General features: G+C 39.7%; 1 protein-coding gene across 6 annotated transcripts in view; it reads left to right on the forward strand.

Moving 5' to 3' along the window:
* ANKIB1 (ankyrin repeat and IBR domain containing 1) overlaps window positions 1–3577 on the forward strand; it is a 49617-nt gene extending 46040 nt beyond the window's left edge. For 4 of the 6 annotated variants that reach the window (XM_081971476.1, XM_081971474.1, XM_081971475.1 and 1 more), the window contains exon 20: window positions 138–3577. In XM_081971476.1, coding sequence (XP_081827602.1) covers window positions 138–881 — 744 coding nt within the window. In that variant the 3' untranslated portion in view covers window positions 882–3577. The remainder of the gene's footprint in view (window positions 1–137) is intronic. The other 2 variants (XM_081971478.1, XM_081971477.1) reach the window with 2 other exon arrangements.
* Window positions 3578–21868: the final 18291 nt, after the last annotated feature.

Below are 21868 nucleotides of genomic sequence, written 5' to 3' on the forward strand. Positions count from 1 at the left end.
AACTAACTATATATAGTTAGTTAGTTATGGAACTGACTACATAACAGATTTCAAATATAATTTTAGCCGAAATAATCATTATTGATTATACTGGCATACAGTATATAGGCATTTCTTAATTTTGATATCTCTTATAGGCTCTGAGTTCCTTGGATGAAGATGATCCAAACATACTTCTTGCTATTCAGTTATCATTGCAAGAATCTGGCCTAGTTATTGACGATGAAACTAGAGACTTCCTGACTAATGAAGCTTCATTAGGAGCAATAGGTACTTCTTTGCCTACAAGGTTAGATTCTGGCCCAGTAAATGTAGATAATCCAAGAGCAGCTCTAAGTAGCACTGAACTTTTAGAACTTGGTGATAGCCTGATAAAATTAAGTGCAGACAGTGATCAGTTTTTGACAGACCGTCTTAGTTCTCGCACTTTCAATAATACAAGAAGTGGCTTATATTCAGCATCTGGTGAATCTGACTCAGGTAGCCAAGATCTTAATATAAATGAAAATCTCCTTGGAAACATAATGGCTTGGTTCCATGACATGAATCCTCAGAGTATTGCACTCATTCCTTCCGCAATTACAGAAGCAGATGATGATTCACAGCAACCCAGTACTGACGAGAGGTTAATGGAGCAGCCACAAGTAAGACAAGATCTTCTAGAGGAAAATGCACCTTCTGACGATGCAGTCAAAAATGAAGGCAGAAGCACCCAAAGAGAAGAAGGTGCTACTGCTGCTGGAGATGTTAGTTATGGAGAAACAGTTCCACAAAGTGAAGACGCTTCTGGAGACATGAGCAGCCAAATTGTAAATTCAGATGTTTCACATCAGACATCGAAAACTTCAGCTGAATGGGCTGAACATGTGCATTTGGTGTAATCGCAAAAAGTATGGGGGGGGGGTGAATTGTTTGTGGAGCCAAAAAGATTAGAATTATCAGTGGTACAATATATAGTGGAAACTTTGACCAATCCTAGCAGAGCTCAGTTTACCCGAGGTGTAAAAAATGGGATAAATAGAAATTTCCTTTGTGTTCTTTATGAAGCTTATTTGAACCTTTCAGGGAATTTCTATTGCGTTGGACAGTAATGCGGCTTGCTTGTTTGGAGGAAGTAGAAAGTTTGTACTCCTTGTTCCTAATACAATGTTTTATCTATTTAGCCTTAGGCTGATGATCCTTAACTTGAAAGGGGAGATTAAAGGCTTCCTTAGTGAGTCATTTAAAACATTTTCTCCTTTTTCTCTTATTTGTCTTATCCTTTAAAAAGGTTTAGCACTAAAATTATGTTTTGCTTTCCTCAATTAATCAATAATAGTATGAACTGAGGTAAAATGAACCTTTTCTAATTAGAGTAAACTTTTCATGTTTATGTACCAGTACAAATGTGCCAAACTGAGCAGCAAATCAACATAAAAAATATGCAGTATTGTTTTTTAATGCTAACTCTTATTTTTAAAGATGTAAAGAACACATACGCATGCACAATGGCATGCACATGCACATATACACATATAGCTTTTTTTTCAAATTTCATTCATATTTATCACCATTATGATTGCATTAACATAACTTTATCTTAATTAAATCTAATTCTGCTATTAAAGACATTTTAAACAGTCAAGTTGACTCAGTTGAAAAGACATTTTAACAGAAGGGGAAGTCTTTTTCTATTCATTATCTGCACTTTGAGTGCAGATGCTTTGAGCAGGAACGTTTTACAAAACAACAAAGTCTGCAACTCTCTGAAGCTAGAGACAGCCCCCTTGCCCCTCCCCCCCAAACCTAGGAAATATTAATAATATCACAAACAACATGTTACTGTGCCTTTGCCTAAGCTAAATAGATAGTTGACACAGTTAAATGAATATTAGTTATCTGTTCTGGAGTATACTATGGTATGCTATGAACTACAGAAACCTCCATAAAACCACTCATGGCCTTTCCTTTCCACTCAGTACCTATATAGGGTATAAGCCTTCCCCATACAGGTATAGCATGCACACCTAGAAGGATCCCCATAGGATTCCAGAGAGCCTTATTTTTTTTCCTTCTCTCCCTATCCTATCTTTGTCAGCATGCATTTGAGGGCAGTTCAGCATATGTGAGTATCTGTGTGTGCCTCCTATATCCAGCCTACTATTTTCACTCTGTGAGGTTGTGTGAGCTTCAGCTGAAAAGAGAGGGAAACACAACAATAAGAGAGTGTGTTTCCAACACACATGCTCTGCAAAGTGGGTGTCAAATTCAGCTGTTCAGACAAATTCCTTGATTGCCGACACTATAGCTGCACGGGGAGTATCATACCTTATATGTCAATATTTTTACAGAAATAATAAAACACTACAATGTATTATTTTCAATTGCACAATATTCATTTAGTATATGATTGGTGATTCATATTTTGTAAAAACAACAACAACCCAAAAACTTCTCTAATGGTGTCCTACTGTGAAGAAAAGTTTTGTTGAAATTGGCTTAAAAACATCAAAACCTCATTGTAAATTAGTGATGCAGATTGTAACTTTAACTAGAAGTAATTGTTTTAAATTACTGTTTTGCTTGCAAATAATCAAAATCTAGGTTAACAGAAGCAAAATGAATGAAATACTCCATTTCTTTTTTGTTTGACTTGATATGAAAGATTGGCTATGTCTGATACAAAAACTTGCTACTGATTGTGTACAGTAAGGTATTTTGATGGCAGAAAAGGTATATATATATTGATTACTGTGTGTTACAAAAAAAAGTGTTAAATCCTTCATTTAAGCATAACTGTTGGGATCTTGCAGTCCCTGTGGCTCATAAAATTAAATATTAACTATTTAATCCATTTTTAAAAAACTCTGTTTCTTGACATTTATTTGGAAGTAGTAGTCTGCTTCTTTGTTATTATATGCTGTACATCCATTATATTTTTAGCTTGGCTTCTAATTGCCCTGTCCTGAAAGTATTGGTGTTGAATCCATTTTTCCAGCCTTGCAAAATTATCTCTTTAAAAAGCTATTACAGAATCCTTTCTAACTTAAAATAGATCTTGACACTATCGTCACTAATTGGTCTTACATATTTTAAATACACATACAGCTTCCTTGAATTTTAATTTTGAAATAGAATATCACATGGTTTTGTGTATTGCATTAAGATGTCTTGCAAAGCTAAGAGAAGATATGTATGAGTGCTTTCTGTGATGATAGTGAAGTTTGTGGGTTCTGGTTTTCTGTAACTTGGTTTAAATTGTGAAGTATACTCCATTGTTAAATTTATTCTGAGCATGAAATTTAGCACATTAAATTTGTATTTTCTTGATAGTTATTTAAAATTTAAGACCAGCCCCCTAACTGAATTTAGAATTCTGAAAGAAAGTTTGGCAAGCCTATTTTGTAAATCAATTAATTTTATAAAGAAAAACAAAACTACTATAATCTTGAAAATGGTATTTGCACTTTCATAGTATATACTTGATACATTCCCACTTTATATACAGTAGGATATTACAACCGTATAGATGTTTGGCCAAATGAATGCTATTAATAATATGTAAAATTTTTGATTAAACATTTATTACTTAAACTAATTCCTTTTATCTCCTGTATTTCTTTACCAAATATTGTTTTAGATAAAAGAAGGGTGTTTGGAATTTTTTTTAAAAATTCACACTGGTATGCAACAATTTTCTGTGATTTTCTAGTAGAGTGTTTCACTAATAATTCTTATGCTGCACAGAAATAATTTGCATAAAGTTGAATGTTAAATGGATTTACACCCATTCATTTAGTGATCATTCAAAGTTACAACAGCACTGAAAAAAGTGACTTATGACCAGATTTCACACATAGGACTGTTGCAGGATCTCAATGTTCATGCGATCAAAATTCAGATGCTTGCCAACTAATTTATATTTATGATGATTGTAGCAAGTCAGAATCATGTAAATCCCCTTTTGCGACTTTCTGAAAAGCAAAGTCAGTGTGGAAGCCAGATTCACTTAACAACCATATGACTAACTTAACAACTGCAGTGATTCACTTAACAACTGTAGTTTAAAATCTTGTAAAATAGGGCATAATCCACTTAATAACTGCCTCACTTAGCAACAGAAAATTGGGGTTCAGTTGTGGTCATAAGTCAAGGACTACCTATGAAACCAAACCAAACCCTGTTAAGCAGAAGACATCTTCTGAACACAGAAAGGAATCTTGAGATCAAATCCAATATTCTATATTTCAAACATTGTATAAGCTTAAAAGTAGGTACTATGAAGAGAAATAGGCCAAAGATAATTAAGAATTTAACAGCCGAAACTCTGAAAAAAAATAAATAGCACTGTTAACAGCTCTGCTTAGAAAAACTGTTGCTTGAGAAACTGAAACCAGAAAGGAATACTGATTGAAGTGCAATTTGCCCTCAGATATCAACAGCTCATTCATTCAAAAAAAAAATTTTTTTAACATGTAATAAACATTATAAGAAGGATAAACAAATAAAGTTGATGTCAATCTTTATTTTTGTATTAGCTTATCTTAAGTCTTTCAGAAATACTACATGGGGATAATTTTATTTATATTTTCACATTTTCTATACGACGTTTACAAGTAGTCCTTGGTTAATGTGGATAATTGAGATCAAAATTTCTGTGACTAAGTGATGCAATTGAAAAATGCAATTTCACATGATCAAATTGATTAGTAACAACAAGCCTGACATTGCTGTCATTAAATGATCACACTGGTCATTAGGCGAGGACTCAAGCCAAGCCAATGTTCAGACCACAACAGCCAAGCCATTCCCAACTTAGTCCCTATCAGCCACCAACCTTGATAAAGTAATTTTAATTGATAAAAGGACTTCCTCCTTTTCAGTTCCCCTCATCTGCCTATCTCTCCATCATCTCTGCCATCTTTTAGCCATCCTGTATAACAGCACTCTTTGGTGGTGGCAGCTCTGGGACCGTCAGCATTGTCAACTGGCCACCAGCATTCCTGGATCTTTAAGTGAGCTCCAGCACATCCAGCACTGCCACTCAAGAGTGCTGCCTCAAGCTACAGCCAACAGCCATACCTATGCCGCAGTGCAAAACTCCACTCAACCCCACCCTTGCCAGCATCGACAAAGAATGCTATTGTGCGGGATAGCCCAAAACAGACTAGGGGGGGGGGCGCAGAGAGAGGGGGGGTTGCTGGAGTGCCCCCGAGGCTGTTAAGAGGATGAATTTTTTAGAACATGACTCCTGCATTAGTCATAACTTTGGGAACTAGTTGAATAGATGGTTGTTAACCAAGGACTAACTCTACGTGAATTATATTTGTTCGGTTCAAATTTTCTTAGTAGTAATATGGCATTTTTTTCCTTCCTGGAAGTTCTCTTGAAACATTTACTTTGGTACAGTCTTTATTCAACCTATACAGCATACTTTTCACTTCAACCAACCAACAAATCTCAATATAAATAAAAATAAATTGAGAATGTCAATGTAGACATTAAGTACTGCAAATACATATTCATCTGGATTCAGTCGATAATGATGCCTCTTTCCCAGCATTAGTTGTGTGTCAACCAACAGGTACTTTTAAAAAAAAACAAGAAAAGAAAAATGCAGTTATTGCCTTTATGTTACTAAATCTTTGTTTCACTTGTCACTGAAAGTACAATTTATTTTAAAAGCAATTATCTAGCATAAAAGTTTGCATAATTAACTGTTTTTGTCACTTTAACCCTCAAAGGTCTAGTTAAGTGATTTTAATATTTTAATGTGGTAAAGCTCTCTATTAATAAACACAATCCTTTTTTGTGGTAGTTATTGTTATAATATCTAATACAATGATATCATCTTAAGGTTCGTATTCAGAAAATAAACTCATTAGAAACTAAGCAAAACAGATGGCCATAAATTTGATGACCTAATTCAGATAATCATTTAAGTCATTTTTTTACAAAAATAAGCTGTAATGAGTTTCAGTCTTGCACAGAGCTGTTTGCCTCTCACTCTGTGGTATAGATTCAATCTGCAGTTAATTTAAACTAAAGACTTACTATGCCACAAAGAAGTGTTCCAATACCAGTATAAAATACGTCTGTCAACTGCAAAATAAGAATTTACAATTAAAATTAAGCAGGAACAAAAGTAATTAGAGTTCCTTAAAACCTACTAGTATCCATATGATCCACACACCGGAATACTACTTTGCACTCCATTCCATAGAAGGCAAATATTTTCCTTAGATTAAAGATTTGGCATAGATTAAAGTTGAAGCTACTTGTCTAAGAGTTCTACTTCTTTTACTTTCAAAATGACCAGAACCAGTGATCTATGTCTGCTCTGCAAACTCATGTCCTGATATTTCAGGGGGGTGGGTGGGAAACAAGGTTTTTTTTTTTGACAGTGTCAGTTAAATGGGGACCCTTTAGTAATGACGGTGAATGTACTATCTCTACTTGATGGTTTGGTATTCTTCAGATGTTTCCACCCTGATATTCTTTGTAAAGCTAAGACAGCAGAATGCTTTACTAAGTTGAGCCTCACTCCAGGCAGGGATGAAATTCAGCAGGTTCTGAAGAACCGGTAGAGGAAATTTTGAGTAGTTCTGAGAACTGGCAAATACTACCCCTAGCTGGTCCCAGAGCGGGGAGGGAATTTGAATTTTTCAGTATCTTTCCCCTGGAGTGAGGTGGGAATGGAGATTTTGCAGTATCCTTCCCCTGCTACGGCCACCAGGCCATGCCCAGAGAACTGGTAGTAAAAAAAAATGAATTTCACCACTGACTCCAGGTCATAATCCATAAAACCTTCAAAATATGGTGGTGACATTCTTCATCTATTATATCTACCCCTTTGGGAGTTATCAATTAATCTACCATGATGGGATTCCTCATCCAGATTAGGTTATATGAAGTTGCATGCTAGCTGGGCCCCTTCCTAGCTCACTTTTTGCATACATGCACTTTATACATTTATTCCAAAATATGCCATATTGGATGTCTCCTTTCTATTTATTTTATGTAGAGTATTGCTCCTCAGGTTCTTCCTTTTTGCTAGAGAGCTAGCATTAAACTATTTTTGGCATTCTATTTTTACCTGCTTACCAATTCTTGGTTTTTGCCCCCATATATATATATATTTTTGTTGGTTAAGTGTCTGCATATGTTGTCAGTAAAAATTCCACAAATAAAAGTTAAATGCTGTAGTTCTAATGAAATTATACTAGTCTTCCAGCCAAAATAACTCATCAAATTTTGCCTCCAATTGCATTGCAAAGGCAGTGCCATATAACCTGTACTACAGGAGACTCCACATGATTATGCTCAGCTGAAATTGGAAGACCAAAGGCTGATTTAGCAGAATTAAAAGTATTTGCAACCATAATTACCATATAAAAGCTAAAATGATTATAGCTGTATTCTTCCTTAGTTTTTAAAGGCGTATGAAATTAAAAGTAAAATAGGTAAAAGAAAAAAGTTGTGAGACAAAAAAAAATGAAAGTACTTAGCTTACGTCTGGTTGGATGATGATAAGAAGAACTCCAATAATTGCTGATGTATACAACAAGACTAGCAATATTCCAGATGTGATGGTAAGTTGCCACTGAAAAGAAGCAACAATGGAATCAACACATTTTTGTCATCTCACAAATATTAAGATCTAGAATATCTGAATAATATGATGCATACAAGGAAAAATTATAAGCAATACATACACTGGAGTCCCTACCAAACTTAGTATAATTATTTATTTCTTAAATTTATATGGCAGTCAACACAAAATTAAAACAACATTGCACCTGGGGTGATGGAGAACTCCCTTCATAAAGAACCAGGTGTTGTCTTCTTGTAAAAGGCAACTTCCAGGGGAAAAAATGAGGAACTCAAGGCAGCTCCATTAAGAGTGATGCCCAAAACCACAGCAGAATGAAGAGCAGGTAAGTGGGTCAGAGAAAGATAGGACTTTCCACAAGTGCACCAGACAGTTGCTACTCATAAGGAGCATGTGCCCAGTGGAGTCAAAGCTGAATCTCTTCTGAATCTCTCAAAGCTCTAAACCTACCAGAAACATGCTCCTCATTGGGTCCAATGATGGTTTGTTGAGGAAGAATGGCCAGTATCACTGTCTCAGCCTTATTTGGATCCAATTACATGTTTCTCAGAAAGCTTTCAGCAACCAGGAGCGACAGAACTAAAACACAGATGGCTGAATTGACATCCCCTTTGGACCCCGTCCACTGCTTTGGTGCCAACAATAATTAAACAGTTTTAATAAAAATCTTCTGTGCCATTTTATATCTTGGATGTTTTCCAGAAAATATTTTCTGTATGTGATAAAAATATATTTAATTAAGAGCTTAGTTTCCAGGTAAAGCAGCAAGAGAGTTTTTCTTCAGCTAAATAGTTTGCACATAGCTTAGAAATACTGTTGAAAACTAATTTGGATTGTGGCTATTAACAATGGAGAGAAAGATTTCCTCTCCTATAGTTCCATTACGTGGCCTTTCCTTTAACCTTAATTGATACAGAACATTTCTGTCCCCAGCAATCTAAAATTCACAGGGTTATCAGTGCATGTAACACAGATGTTTGGGGCGGGTAAGATTATCACTCCCGCTGTCAAGCAAAACCAAGCATTTAATAGTGAGGGCCATACCATGTGCATGAATCATACAAGTGGCAAGAAAATAGGGGCAGTCAGGCATAACACAGGTTATGTAGACAGTAAACACAGGGTCAATCAAAATGGACTCAAATGTCTCTACACCAATGCACAGAATATGAGGAATAAACAGGGTGAATTAGAAATTCAAGATGAAGTGAGGAAAGCTAAGGCTCACAATGAAGAAAGGCTTGCTACAATAGTAAAAAATAACAAAAAAAGCTTCTTCCAACATGTTAAAAACAAGAAAAAGGTTAAGGAAACAATTGGTCCATTGCTGGGAGAAAGTGGCAAGAAGGTGACAAGCAACAGGGAGAAAGCAGAACTATTTAACTCATGTTTTGCATCTGTCTTTACACAAAGGGATAAAACAGTCCGGCAGATGAGATCTCAGAACCACTGAACTATATCTTTCAGAGATCCTGGAATACCGGGGAACTACCAGAGGACTGGAAAAGAACTGATGTGGTTCCCATCTTCAAAAAAATGGGGGGAAAAACAGATCCAGGAAACTACAGATCTATCAGCCTGACCTCTATACCAGGAAAGATTCTGGAAAAGATAATCAAGAAACGAATTAGCGAACATCTAGAAGCAAACAAAGTAATAGCCAAAAGCCAACATGGGTTTGTCAAAAACAGATCATGCTAGATTAATCTTATTGCATTATTTGATAATGTGACAAAATTAGTGGACCAGAGGAATGCCATGGATATAGTTTACTTGGACTTCAGTAAGGCATTTGATAAGGCATTAACCATAACCTACTACTAGATAAAGTAGAAGAATGTGGGTTGGATAGCATCACCACCAGATGGATTCGTAACTGGCTGACCAACCACACTCAACGTATAGCCCTCAATGGAAATGCATCTTCATGGAGGGAAGTATGCAGTGGAGTACCCCAAGGCTCTGTTTTGGGCCCAGGACTCTTCAATATCTTCATCAATGATTTGGATGAGGGAATAAATGGGGAACTCATCAAATTTGCAGATGACACCAAGCTGGCAGGAATAGCCAACACTCCAGAAGATAGGCTAAAGATAAAGAAGGATCTTGACAAACTTGAACATTGGGCACTATCTAATAAAATGAAATTCAATGGTGAAAAGAGTAAGGTTCTACATTTAGGCAATAAAAATGAAATGCACAGGTACAGTATAGGTGGTACCTTGCTCAATAGTAGTAACTGTGAAAGGGATCTTGGAGTCCTAGTGGACAACCATTTAAATATGAGCCAGCAGTATGCAGCAGCTGCGAAAAAAGCAAACACAGTTCTAGGCATAAACAGAGAGATAGAATCAAGATCATGTGAAGTGTTAATACCATTTTATAATGCCTTTGTAAGGCCACACTTGGAATACTGCATTCAGTTTTGGTCACCACGATGTAGAAAAGATGTGGAGACTCTAGAAAGAGTGCAGAGAAGAGCAACAAAGATGATTAGGGGACTGGAGACTAAAACATATGAAGAACGGTTGCAGGAACTGGGTATGTCTAGTTTAATAGACAGAAGGACTAGGGGAGACTTGATAGCAGTGTTCCAATGTCTCAGGGGTTGTCACAAAGAAGAGGGAGTCAAACTATTTTCCAAAGAACCTGAGGGTAGAACAAGAAGCAATGGGTGGAAACTAATCAAGGAGAGAAGCAACTTAGAACTGAGGAGAAACTTCCTGACAGTTAGAACAATTAATCAGTGGAACAGAAGTTGCCTCCAGAGGTTGTGAATGCCCCGACACTGGAAGTCTTTAAGAACATGTTGGATAGCCATTTGTCTGAAACAGTATAGGGTTTCCTGCCTAGGCAGGGGATTGGACTAGAAGACCTCCAAGGTCCCTTCCAATTCTGCTATTGTATTGTATTGTATTTGATTCAACTCTCAGAGTTTACAGTTTATTTTAATGCTAATAAATATACTTCAGAAAAAGATGAATCGAAACATTTTCTATTGGAATATTTTTTTTTCTATATTTTCAAAACATAGACAAATACCAATATATTGTTGGACTTTGCTAATGATTACTTATTCAACAACTTTTTGAACATAGTTTTTATTGTTCTAATTGTAATCTTTAATAAAATTACTATAAAAATGCTATTTATTTTTATTGGTTTTAAATAATAACAGGCAAAGCAAAAACACAAAAAAACAAAAAAGGTACAAACATTATTTAAAAATTACATAATGATGCTTAAAAAGTATGTTAAGAAAATACAATATAATTTTTAATGACATTAAAATGATTGACAGTATTTAATTACAATTCTAGATATAATTATTTAATGCAAACATTATGCAGATAGATATATATACATACGTGTATGGGTGTATTTCTAATATCCTTATATAATTAATAACTATCATGATTTTAACCTATATTTTGAATAAATGAGACCATTTTATTATACTTATCTCTACAAATTCTACGTCTATAGGCAAACAGTTCATAAGTAGCAGGTATAATCAGGTTTCCAATCCATTTAATAAACAGGGCTTAATATTTATCTTTCTAGAGAGAAAGATCTGAGGGGGATCCTGAAGTCCTGATTTTTAATTGTGATTTAATTGTTCAGATCTCAAATGGTTCTGTAACATATTTAAACAGTGACTGCTTACTTTTTTCTGAAGAGCAAAAAAATACAGTCCCAAGGTCACTAATGAAGTAGAACCAACTGTCCACATCAAAGCGTCTGCATCAAAGAAGCTAAAACCCAAGAACACAATAAATATTTCTATGATATCCATAATCACATCAACATAACACAATGCAATTCAGATAATTTATTAACAACTTACGCATCAAGGGATCCAAGCCATGTACCCATGAGGATTGTCTAAAAATAAAAATAATTTATTATTTTATTATTCATGTACTATTAGTATTATCGTACATATTAACTTTTTTGCAAAAAGAGAAAAATACCCCTACATGCAACAGTATTTGTTAGAACAGAGTGCATCGATACATTTTGTAAAATTATGGTATATTGCCGTGGTGGGATTCACAATTTTTTACTACCGATTCTGTGGGCATGGCTTGGTGGGTATGGCTTGGTGGGCATGGCAGGGAAAGGATACTATAAAATCTCCATTCTCACCTAACTCCAGTGGAAGGTTACTGTAAAATCCCCTTTTCCTCCCAATCAGCTGGGACTTGGGAGGTAGAGAATAGATTGGGGTGGGGCCAGCCAGAGGTGGTATTTACCTGTTCTCCAAAGTACTCAAAATTTATGCTACTGGTTCTTCAGAACTGGCCAAAATCTGTTGAATACCACCCCTGGTATACTGTATTAAAATAATTTAGATGAAGGAATAGAAGGGGAGCTCATGAATGTGCAGATAGAGGAAAAAGCCAATGTTTTAGAAGACTCTTGACAAGACATCAACATTGGGTCCTATCCAAAAAATCCAGTGGTAAGAAAAGTAAAGTTTTACATTTAGGCAAGAAAAACCAAAAGCACAGATACAGAATAACACTGCTAGTTCAACAATTGTGAGAGGGATGTAGGAATCCTACTGGATAACCATATATCGTATTTTTCGGAGTATAAGCGCACTGGAGTATAAGACACACCAAGATTTTGAAGAGGCAAATTTTTTACAAAAGTTTTTGCACTCTGCAGACCTCCCCAAAACTGCCCACTTTTTGCGAAAATAAGCTTGTTTTCTGTCAAAAAAAAAAGGGGGGGGGGCATGCATAGCCTTTTTAACAAAAATTGAGCAAAAAATGGCCCATTTTTGCTCATTTCTGCCCTCCACAGCCCCCAGGAGCACTCTATAAGCCTCTTAAAGGCTCTGCATGGCCATTTTGGTTAAGGGGGCGAAGTTTCAGGAGGCAAAAAATGCTGTATTCAGTGTTTAAGATGCACCCAGATTTTCAGCCTCTTTTTTGAGGGGAAAAGGTGCATCTATACTCCGAAAAATAAGTGTGCTGCAGCTGCAAAAGAAGCCAACGCAATCCTAGGCTGCATCAAGAGAGAGATAATATCAAGATCAGACGAAATATTAATACCACTGTATACTGCTTTGGTAAGATCACACTAGAAATACTGCATCCAATTTTGGTCACCACAGTATAAAAAACCCGTTGAGACTCTAGAAAGAATGTAAAGAGTAAAAAGGATGATTGGGGTGAGAGACTAAAATATACATTGAAGGGTTGTGAACTAAGTATGTCTCTTCTAATGAAGAGAAGGAGTAGGAATGACATAGTGGTGGGTTCCGGATCCCGTACGGTGCAACGGGGCCCAGCGTCCACCACATGAATGTGCGCAGCACATGCATGAGTCCTTACCTCCTGCAACCCCTCCGCTGCTCAGCAGAGCGTCGCACAAGCACTGTACACTCTGTGCACATGTGCGGAAGCGTCGAAGAGCTCAAATGCAGGTAAGGATGATGGGCAAGTGGGTGGGGCCTTCAGAGCACCATACTGGAATGTTACCCAGTGCTCTCGGCAGGCACAGTATGCCCGTACTGGGACATACCGCCTGCAACCCACCACTAGAATGATATGATAGCAGTCTTCCAATATTTGAGGGGCTGTCATAGACAAGAGGGAATCAACCTATATTTTCCAAAGCACCTGCCAACAGGACAAGAAGTAATGGAAGCTTATCAAAGATAATTCCAACCTAGAACTAAGGAGAAATTTCCTGAGACTCAGAACAATTAATCAGTGGAACAGCTTGTCTCCAGAAGTTATGGGTGCTCCATCCTTGGAGATTTTAAGAAGAGATGGACAGTCATTTGTTCAAAATTGTACACTAAGGGGTTGGACTAGATGAATTCCAAGGTCTCTGTTATTATTCACTTGAAAAAGTGCAAATGACAACAGTGTCAAGTAGATATTATATGCTTCAGATGCATTCCTAGATGCAATCATTTATAAAATACAGTTACCCCTGTGCACCATTAATAATAAACAAAAATAATTTGAACTTACTTGTGATCTATCAGTAATGAAAATCTGACTCTGGAGTAGTTAATTAAGTATCTAGCAAAAGTACTCAGGTCAGGATAGCTAATATAATTTACAACATCCTACAATAAAAATCAACAATGGCAGAAAATTAATTTTCAACCTATTCAGTTTGACAAATATGATGAATGTTCTCATGCTATTTATGCCAAAACACTGCACATTCGTAATTGCTATTATACGCAATATGGGGATGAAACAGCATTTCCCCAAAACTTATTTTGGGGGTGGAAATAGCTGTAGTATAGAAGTATAAACTTTTGTTGTTTTGAACTTTATATGAATTAGATTAGCTTTCTCTATCCTGATGCCCTATTAGCCAAGCTAGCTGGGACCTGGGGCAATATTAGCAGAAATTGCGACCCAGCACATTTCAGTCTGGAATGGAAAATATCACAGTAGACAGTTCTTTTTTCATTTTTATTGTACAAGCCAAGTAGTGCATTATTCAAATTGTAAAGTATTGAGAGCCTATATGCAGCAAAGGGTAGCAATTGTATATAACAAACTAATATTAATATATAATTAATATATGATATAGAGCATTACCTTCAAGAAATACTTACAAATAATGCTAATAAAATGATATTCAAAGGAAATTTTCTTCGGGCTTGATCACAGCATGCTAAGGCAATAACCATTAGCAAGATTGCTGGTCTAAAATCAGATAAACATACTGCCATCTTAGAGTTTAAAATGCCCTGTTATCTTACAATTGATACTAAAATTTAAAAAATTAACATTCAATAAATAATTACAGATAAACCACATTTACATTTAATAATCCAATAAAATCCCTTTAAAGGAGAACAATATAAACTGAATAGATCTTTATACTTATTTAAAAGAAATAGAGTGATGAAGCTTAAAACATTACAGTAAACACCATTTCTCAGAGAGCAAATTTCACTCTAACCACATTGGATTAATAATTGATGCAGATCGGCTATAAATAGAGCTGCTTTTCTCAGTGGAAATTTGAAAGGACAATTTTCAAACTCACACATATGGTCCCAATGTCTTGCACTGAGCCTCAAGAGTAGATTTGGGGGAACATGAAAATTTGACAGATGAGTAGAATCACTCCTTGCCCATTTTGGTTAGAAGACTGGCATCCATTTTTAAAATCTAAATAAGACAGAGATTCTATCTAGTTACGGTATTAGAACTTTGTCACGATTATTATAAGAATATCTCTGTACCCATAACTCAACTAAAAGATTAATTTATTTCTCCACCTAATTGACCTTGGATAATTTTTGAGGCTAAGCAGGACTGACCACATGCATAGAATTTTGGTGGATGACCTCCTATAATTAGAGCTGTAGATTAGACTGGAGGTAAAAAATATATTTGGGAAAAAATGGCAAATCACTTCAATATTGATACCAATAAAATAGTGTGGGAAGAACCGCCTGACACTGAGTTAACTCAAGATGACTTTACCTTGCAGTCCAATTTACTGAGCATACCACGTCTATTAATTATTTTCATAATAATAAAATTATTATTATTTTCATATTAAATGCCAATGTAAATTAGCAAGAGAGTGGAATAGAAACCATAATACTAATAAAGTAAATCTGAAGATGTCATCTTCTCAATTCTATTAATATATAGTTTTATATATATTAATAGATAGAATTTAGAAAGAATTTTATAGGTTCTTAATTGGTTTAGGATACTTGAAAGCAATGGATTAGCATTTATAGCCAAGATAACTAATTACATTAAAAAGATGTGCAAAAGTAACAAATAATATAAATTTGTGTTAAATAATATATTATTTGATGAAATTTTAAACAGGTGATCATCGTATATCAAACATACAGTGTAATTGCTTAATATTATTAAGTACGGTTTCTCAACCTAGAAACTGCAGATAAATTGGTACTACAAGTAGTTGCTTTGCTTGTTCCGGGATGTTGGATTTTTTATAGTTTTTCTAAGAAACAATACATATTTACTAGGGAGCAGGTTCTAATAATTGACAATTGCATATATAATACTTACAAGAGAGAATAGCAAAACCATGGACGTCTATGAACCCATATTTTAAGGAACTTCCTAGACCAAAAAAATTCAAATATTGTTACAGAAAGGATACAATGGAAATAGTAATTTATTCAATTAATTATAAAATATTTCTGTTAGATAGGGCAATGAGAAGGCAAACTCAGGTTTAACGCAACAACAGCTCTTTATTACAACAGTCAAGTCTGTACAATTCAGCAGCAGTTAGGTCTGACAGCTCTCCTTTTATAGGGAGCTGTCAGACCTCTTAACCAATCAGATTGAACCTCTGTTCCTTCCTAAGCAGAGGACTGGAGTGGAAACCACAATAGCCTGTGTTAATATCTAACACCCCTCCCCTCTTGGTCGGAGTGTTCCAATTGGTTACATTGTCTTTGTTTAACCCTACCAGACAGTTCATTTGGAACCGGCTCTTCAGCAGGTCGGATGGACCTGTGTGCTCTCCAGCTCCGCTTTGTGGAACCTGCTGGAACTTACCCCAGGCCACGACTGGAGTTCCTTGAGCTTGCACGCTCGGAGCTCGCTGTCGGCCTGCACAAACTCAGATAAGTCTGCCGGATATTTCGGGTTTGAGTTGTCTGTGAAAGGAGTGAATGTTTGCTCCTTTTGGGTAGAGCCTTGGCTGTTTGGTTTCAGAGTTTCATCTGGTACCCTAAGATTGGAGTGGGAGAGGCGACCATGGAGTTGGTCAATGTGCCTCCTCCAATTTCTACCATCCTCTAGCTCTAGTAAGTAAGAGCGAAACCCAGTGATGCCCATCACCGTAGCAGGAATCCATAGAGTTTCCCGGGCATAGTTGTGGGCATATACTGAATCCCCTATGCTAAAGTTCCGAATCTTGCTTGTGGAGTCTGGGGGCGATGTGGCAGAGTAGTTTGGGTGTAGCCTGTCTAAGTGGGACCTTAGACAGTGACCCATGAGAAGCTCAGAGGAGCTTCTCCCAGTGGTGGTGCTGGGCGTAATATGTTGGATTAGCAAATAGTGATCAACCCGTGTTTGCCAATCACCTGGGCCCATTCTGGCAAGGGCCTCTTTTGCTGATCGCACCATTCGTTCCACCTGTCCATTTGAGGCTGGATGGAATGGCGCGACTAGGGCATGCTGAATTCCCTGGCTAGCTAAGTAGGTCTTGAATTGCATGGCCATGAATTGGGGCCCTTTGTCAGAGACCAAGACGTCAGGCAGGCCGTGCATGGAGAAAAGTCTCCGTGGTAGAGGTCATCAGGGCTACTTCTAGCCATTTCGAATATGCATCCACAACTATGAGGAACGTTTGGCCATGAACGGGGCCTGCAAAATCTATGTGCACCCTAGACCAGGGTGCCTGAGGTCGCTCCCACTCCTTAGCGGGCGCCTCGGGGGGAGCTGGTCTGGATTCCTGACATGGAGTGCAGGTAGCCACACACTCTTCTATCTCCTGTCCACGTTAGGCCACCAGTTGTAGCTCCTAGCCAATGACTTCATCCTGACGATGCCAGGATGCCCCACATGTAATGCCTCCAATACTGCTTTTCTCAGTTTGTTTGGAACAACCACCTGGTCCCCCCACAATAAACAACCTTTGATAACCGACAGCTCATCACGTTTAGCAAAAAACATTTTAAAATCGGCCCCAACAGGCCCCTTGGGCCACCCCCTCCACACCCAGTTAAGAACCTGCTTAATAATAGCGTCTTTGGCAGAAAAGCGGGCAACGTCAGTGGAAGAGATAGGTCCAGAGTCCAGGCAGTCAATAAGAAGGACTGGTGTCTCAGGAGTGGGGTCGGCCAACAGTTCTGGTAGGGGACAGCAGCTTAACTCATCAGCATGTCCCAACATGGAGCCAGGGCAGTGGATGAGCTTGTACGAGTAGGCAGCCAGGAAAACAGTCCATCTGGTCATGCGTGGAGACAGGGAAACCAGGGTAGGTCAGTCCCCAGACAGCAGCCCCAACAATGGTTTGTGGTCCATCACAAGTTCGAAATCGCGGCCGTAGAGGTACTCATGAAAACGCTTGACTCCCGCTACTGCAGCCAAAGCCTCTCTGTCCAGCTGGCTATAGTTCCGTTCAGCGGGAGACAAGGTTCGCGAGTAGAAGGCAATGGGGGGCTTCTGCCCCGTTGGGCATACGGTGGCTGAGGACAGCGCCGATGCCAAAAGGAGAAGCGTCGCATGTTAGAAGCAGCGGCAGGGTTTGGCTATACTGGACCAGCAGGGAGTTGACCGTGAGCAGGCGTTTCACCCCAGCGAATGCAGTGGCCTTGGCTCGGCCCCAGGACCATTTGGCATTTTTAGACAGGAGGCGATGCAAGGGCTCAGCGATGGTAGCTTTCTGTTTGAGAAAGACGCTGTAGGAGTTAAGGAGCCCAAGGAAAGCTTCAATTCAATTCAATTTATTTGATTTCTAGACCGCCCGCTCTCCCCAAAGGGACTCTGGGCGGTGTACAGGCACCAAATTAAAAAAAAACATACACATAAGAATAAATACCATTAAAATCAAATTAAACCTTAACCCCTGTGCAAGTTATAAAAATTAAAACTCGGCCTAAAACCAACCCGTAGAATTTAAAAATACAGACTGGGGGTGGGAGTGCTGGGATTAGGCCAGGCCGGCTAAATTTTAACAGGTGGGTTTTAAGCTTCTTACGGAAGGAGCGGAGGTCCGTGGTTATTCTAATATCAGGGGGAAGGTCATTCCAGAGGGTCGGGCCCATCACAGAGAAGGCCCTTCCCCTGGGCGTCACCCGCTAGCACAGCCTAGTGGACGGCACCCTGAGGAGTCCCTCTCTGTGTGAGCGGATCGGCCGAAGGGATGTATGGGGCAGGATACGATCCCGCAAATACCTAGGTCCTGTGCCATGGAGCACTTTAAAGATGATAATCAGCACCTTGAAACGCACCCGAAAAGCTACAGGTAGCCAGTGCAGCCCGCACAGGAGAGGTGTCACGTGGGAGTACCTAGCGACTCCCGAAACTGCCCGTGCGGCCACATTCTGAACCAACTGCAGCCTTCGGGTGCATCTCAAGGGGAGCCCCACATAGAGAGCGTTACAGTAGTCCAGCCGGGACGTCACAAGCACATGGGTGACTGTGCGGAGGGCGTTCCGGTCCAGTAGGGGACGCAATTGGCGCACCAGGCGAACCTGGTGAAATGCCCCCCTTGCCACGGCTGTCACATGGTCGTCCATTGACAGCCGGGCATCTAGGAGGACGCCCAAATTGCGTACCCGATCCACGGGGGCCAGATGTTCGCCCCCAATGGCCAGTGATGGAGTCAACTGGTTGAACCGGGGTGCCGGTAGCCACAGCCACTCCATCTTGGACGGGTTGAGCCTGAGTCTGTTACTTCCCATCCAGATCCATACGGCTTGCAGCTCGGTCTGATTGCGAGGTGTAGGGGCGTCCTGGATTGCTTTTACTTTTTGGGATGTCGGGTGGATCCCAGAACCATCAATCATGTACCCTAGAAATTCTAGCCTGGGGACATTAATTTTGCATTTTTCTTTTTTAAGTCGGAGGCCCTTTTCACAAATTCTGGTCAAAACAGCCCTAACTCTTTTTAAAAGTTGCGTCTCGTTTGTTGCCGATATCAAAATGTCGTTGAAAAAGGGGACGACTCCTGGTATCCCCTGCAAAAGCCGTTCCATGATACTTTGGAACAGTCCCGGGGCGATACTAACTGCGAATTGCAGGCGGTTGCATTTGAATGCACCCCTGTGTGACACAATGATTTGGGCCTCCGCTGTGGCACCATCTACAGGCAACTGCTGGTATGCCTGCGCCATATCTAATTTAGCAAAAAAAGTTCCTGGCCCTAGCGAATGTAGTAGGTGCTGTACAATGGGCACAGGATAGGAGCTTTGTTGCAGCACGTTATTAATTGTACATTTATAGTCCATGCAGATGCGGACTGACCCGTCCGGCTTGACCGGGGTCACTATAGGGGTCTCCCAGCGAGCATGGTTGACTGGTTCTAGGATCCCCTGGCTCACCAGTTTGTCAATTTCCCTATCGATTTTAGGGCGGAGGGCGAAAGGCACTCTCCTGGGTTTTAGCCTGATAGGCGTGACATTGGGGTCCAAATTAAAAGAAATGGTGTCCCCACATACTTACCGGGACCGGAGCTGAAGACGTCCTCAAACTCCTTAAAGATTGCCTCGGCGCCACCGTTCGCGAAGGCGTTGATGCTGGTGACTTCCAAGCCCAGGGCTTCGAACCAGACTAGCCCCAGGAGGCTCTGTAGCAGTGTGCTGGCCACAGTCACGGGCAGCTTGATGCAGATGCCCTTGAACTGGACTCGGAAGGTGCCCTGGCCCACGATGGGGACTCGGTTCCCCTGGTAGTCGCGCAGCATGATGTCTGGTGTGCGAAGCTGCCATTTTTTCAGGCTTGGAATGGCTTGCTTCAGGGTCGACCAGGAGATGATCGTGAGTGGCGATCCAGTGTTGACTTCAAGCTCGCAGGGAGTGTCCTCAATGAGGACCGTGACTTTCAGCTTTTTTGGCCACCTTGTGCGGACTTGCCCTATCGTGGTTTGATAGGTCACCTTTGGTTCTCTCTCAGGGTACTCTCTCTGGGCTCTCTCCCTGGGTTCTCTCTCTGGGCGCCCTTGGCATTTCCGCCAGGCCCCTGGGTTGGGCCTCTGTTGGTGTTTTGAATTTGGCTGCCATATGGTGGCAGGGACTTCGCTCCGGCACACCTTTGCGATGTGCCCCTTTTTATCGCAACACTGACAGGTTGCATCCCGGCTTTGTGCGACTACTGTGCATGCGGTAGCTGTCATCGCCTTCGCTGTCAGAGGTTTCTCAGTCTGCGGCCTCGTGGTGGATGCGCACCTGCTTCTGAGTGGGTTGTGGCGTGATGTGCTGGCGCTGCAAAGCTTCCGTGGATTTGTCGACTGATTCAGACGCTCTGGCTTCGTCGAGTGCGATCTGCAGAGACATGTTTGATTTTGCGAGCAGACGTCTCTGCAGATGGATGTCCCGCACTCCACAGATCAGGCGATCTAGGATTTGGTCGTCCAGGTCACGGAAGTCACAGTACGTCGCTGCCTTTCACAGGGCTGCAACATACTGGTTGATGGACTCTCTCTCCATCTGGTTCCACATGTTGAATTCGTGGCGGCGAATGTGTCTTGAAGGCTTGGGCGCGTAATGCGTTTTTAAAGTCTGTTGCAAGGCCACCCATGTAACCGCTTGGATCGGAGTTGGCTCCGATAGCTCTTTTGCCGTTTCGAAGACCTCTCGGCTGCAGTAGCCCAGGTGGAGGTTTTTCTTGCAGGAGTCTGGAACCCCCATGAGGTTGTTTGCCTCAAGAAAGCATTCGAACCTCAGCATGTAGGATTCTCAGTGTTCGGCCACTGGGTCGTACGGAGTTGGTGGGGTGTGCATGGCTATTTTGTCTTGAAGCGATTTGAGTTTGGTGCTTAAAATGGCTGCTCGATGCAGCGCCAATGCTCCGGGCTGGATTCACTTGCTGGATTGACTTGTTGCTCGTTCTTCGCTTTATCTGCCTCTCAATCCCACCTTCGGCGCCAGTGTTAGATAGGGCAATGAGAAGGCAAACTCTTAACGCAACAACAGCTCTTTATTACAACAGTCAAGTCTGTACAATCCAGCAGCAGTTAGGTCTGACAGCTCTCTTTTTATAGGGAGCTGTCAGACCTCTTAACCAATCAGATTGAACCTCTGTTCCCGCCTAAACAGAGGACTGGAGTGGAAACCATAGTAGCCTGTGTTAATATCTAACAATTTCCATCTCACCTTTCTATATTCAGTAGAGATCATAACAATATTAAAATTAAAACCCAATAAAACACAGAAAGCATGTTGAATGCTAATGAACAGGAGCTTAATATACAGAAAACATTTTACAATTGTTATATTTTAGAATAATTTATACAGGAGAAATTACTTCTTTTTTTAAAAAAAAATCAGCTTTGTGTCAGTGAAGTCTGGTATGTATGCAATGTTCTTCCTACTTTTTCCTATAACAGCAGCCCTGAAAGGTGGATTGGACTTTTTTTTCCCATCCAAAGAAAACAAAAACACAGCTGCCAAGCAAAGCATAATTTTTTCACCAGAAAGAGGAGAAAAACTGTCAGTTATAAATTTGTAAGTGTATTCATTTTGCATAAATCCATTACGTATATTTAAATTGTGCTTAAATTGTGCTTACTGTACAGCTTAACACTTTTCTGCAGTTAAAATTGTATTTCAAATCAAAATTTGACATA

Source organism: Natrix helvetica (assembly GCF_964273705.1).
Source record: "Natrix helvetica genome assembly, chromosome: Z".
NCBI classification, from domain to species: Eukaryota; Metazoa; Chordata; class Lepidosauria; order Squamata; family Natricidae; genus Natrix; species Natrix helvetica.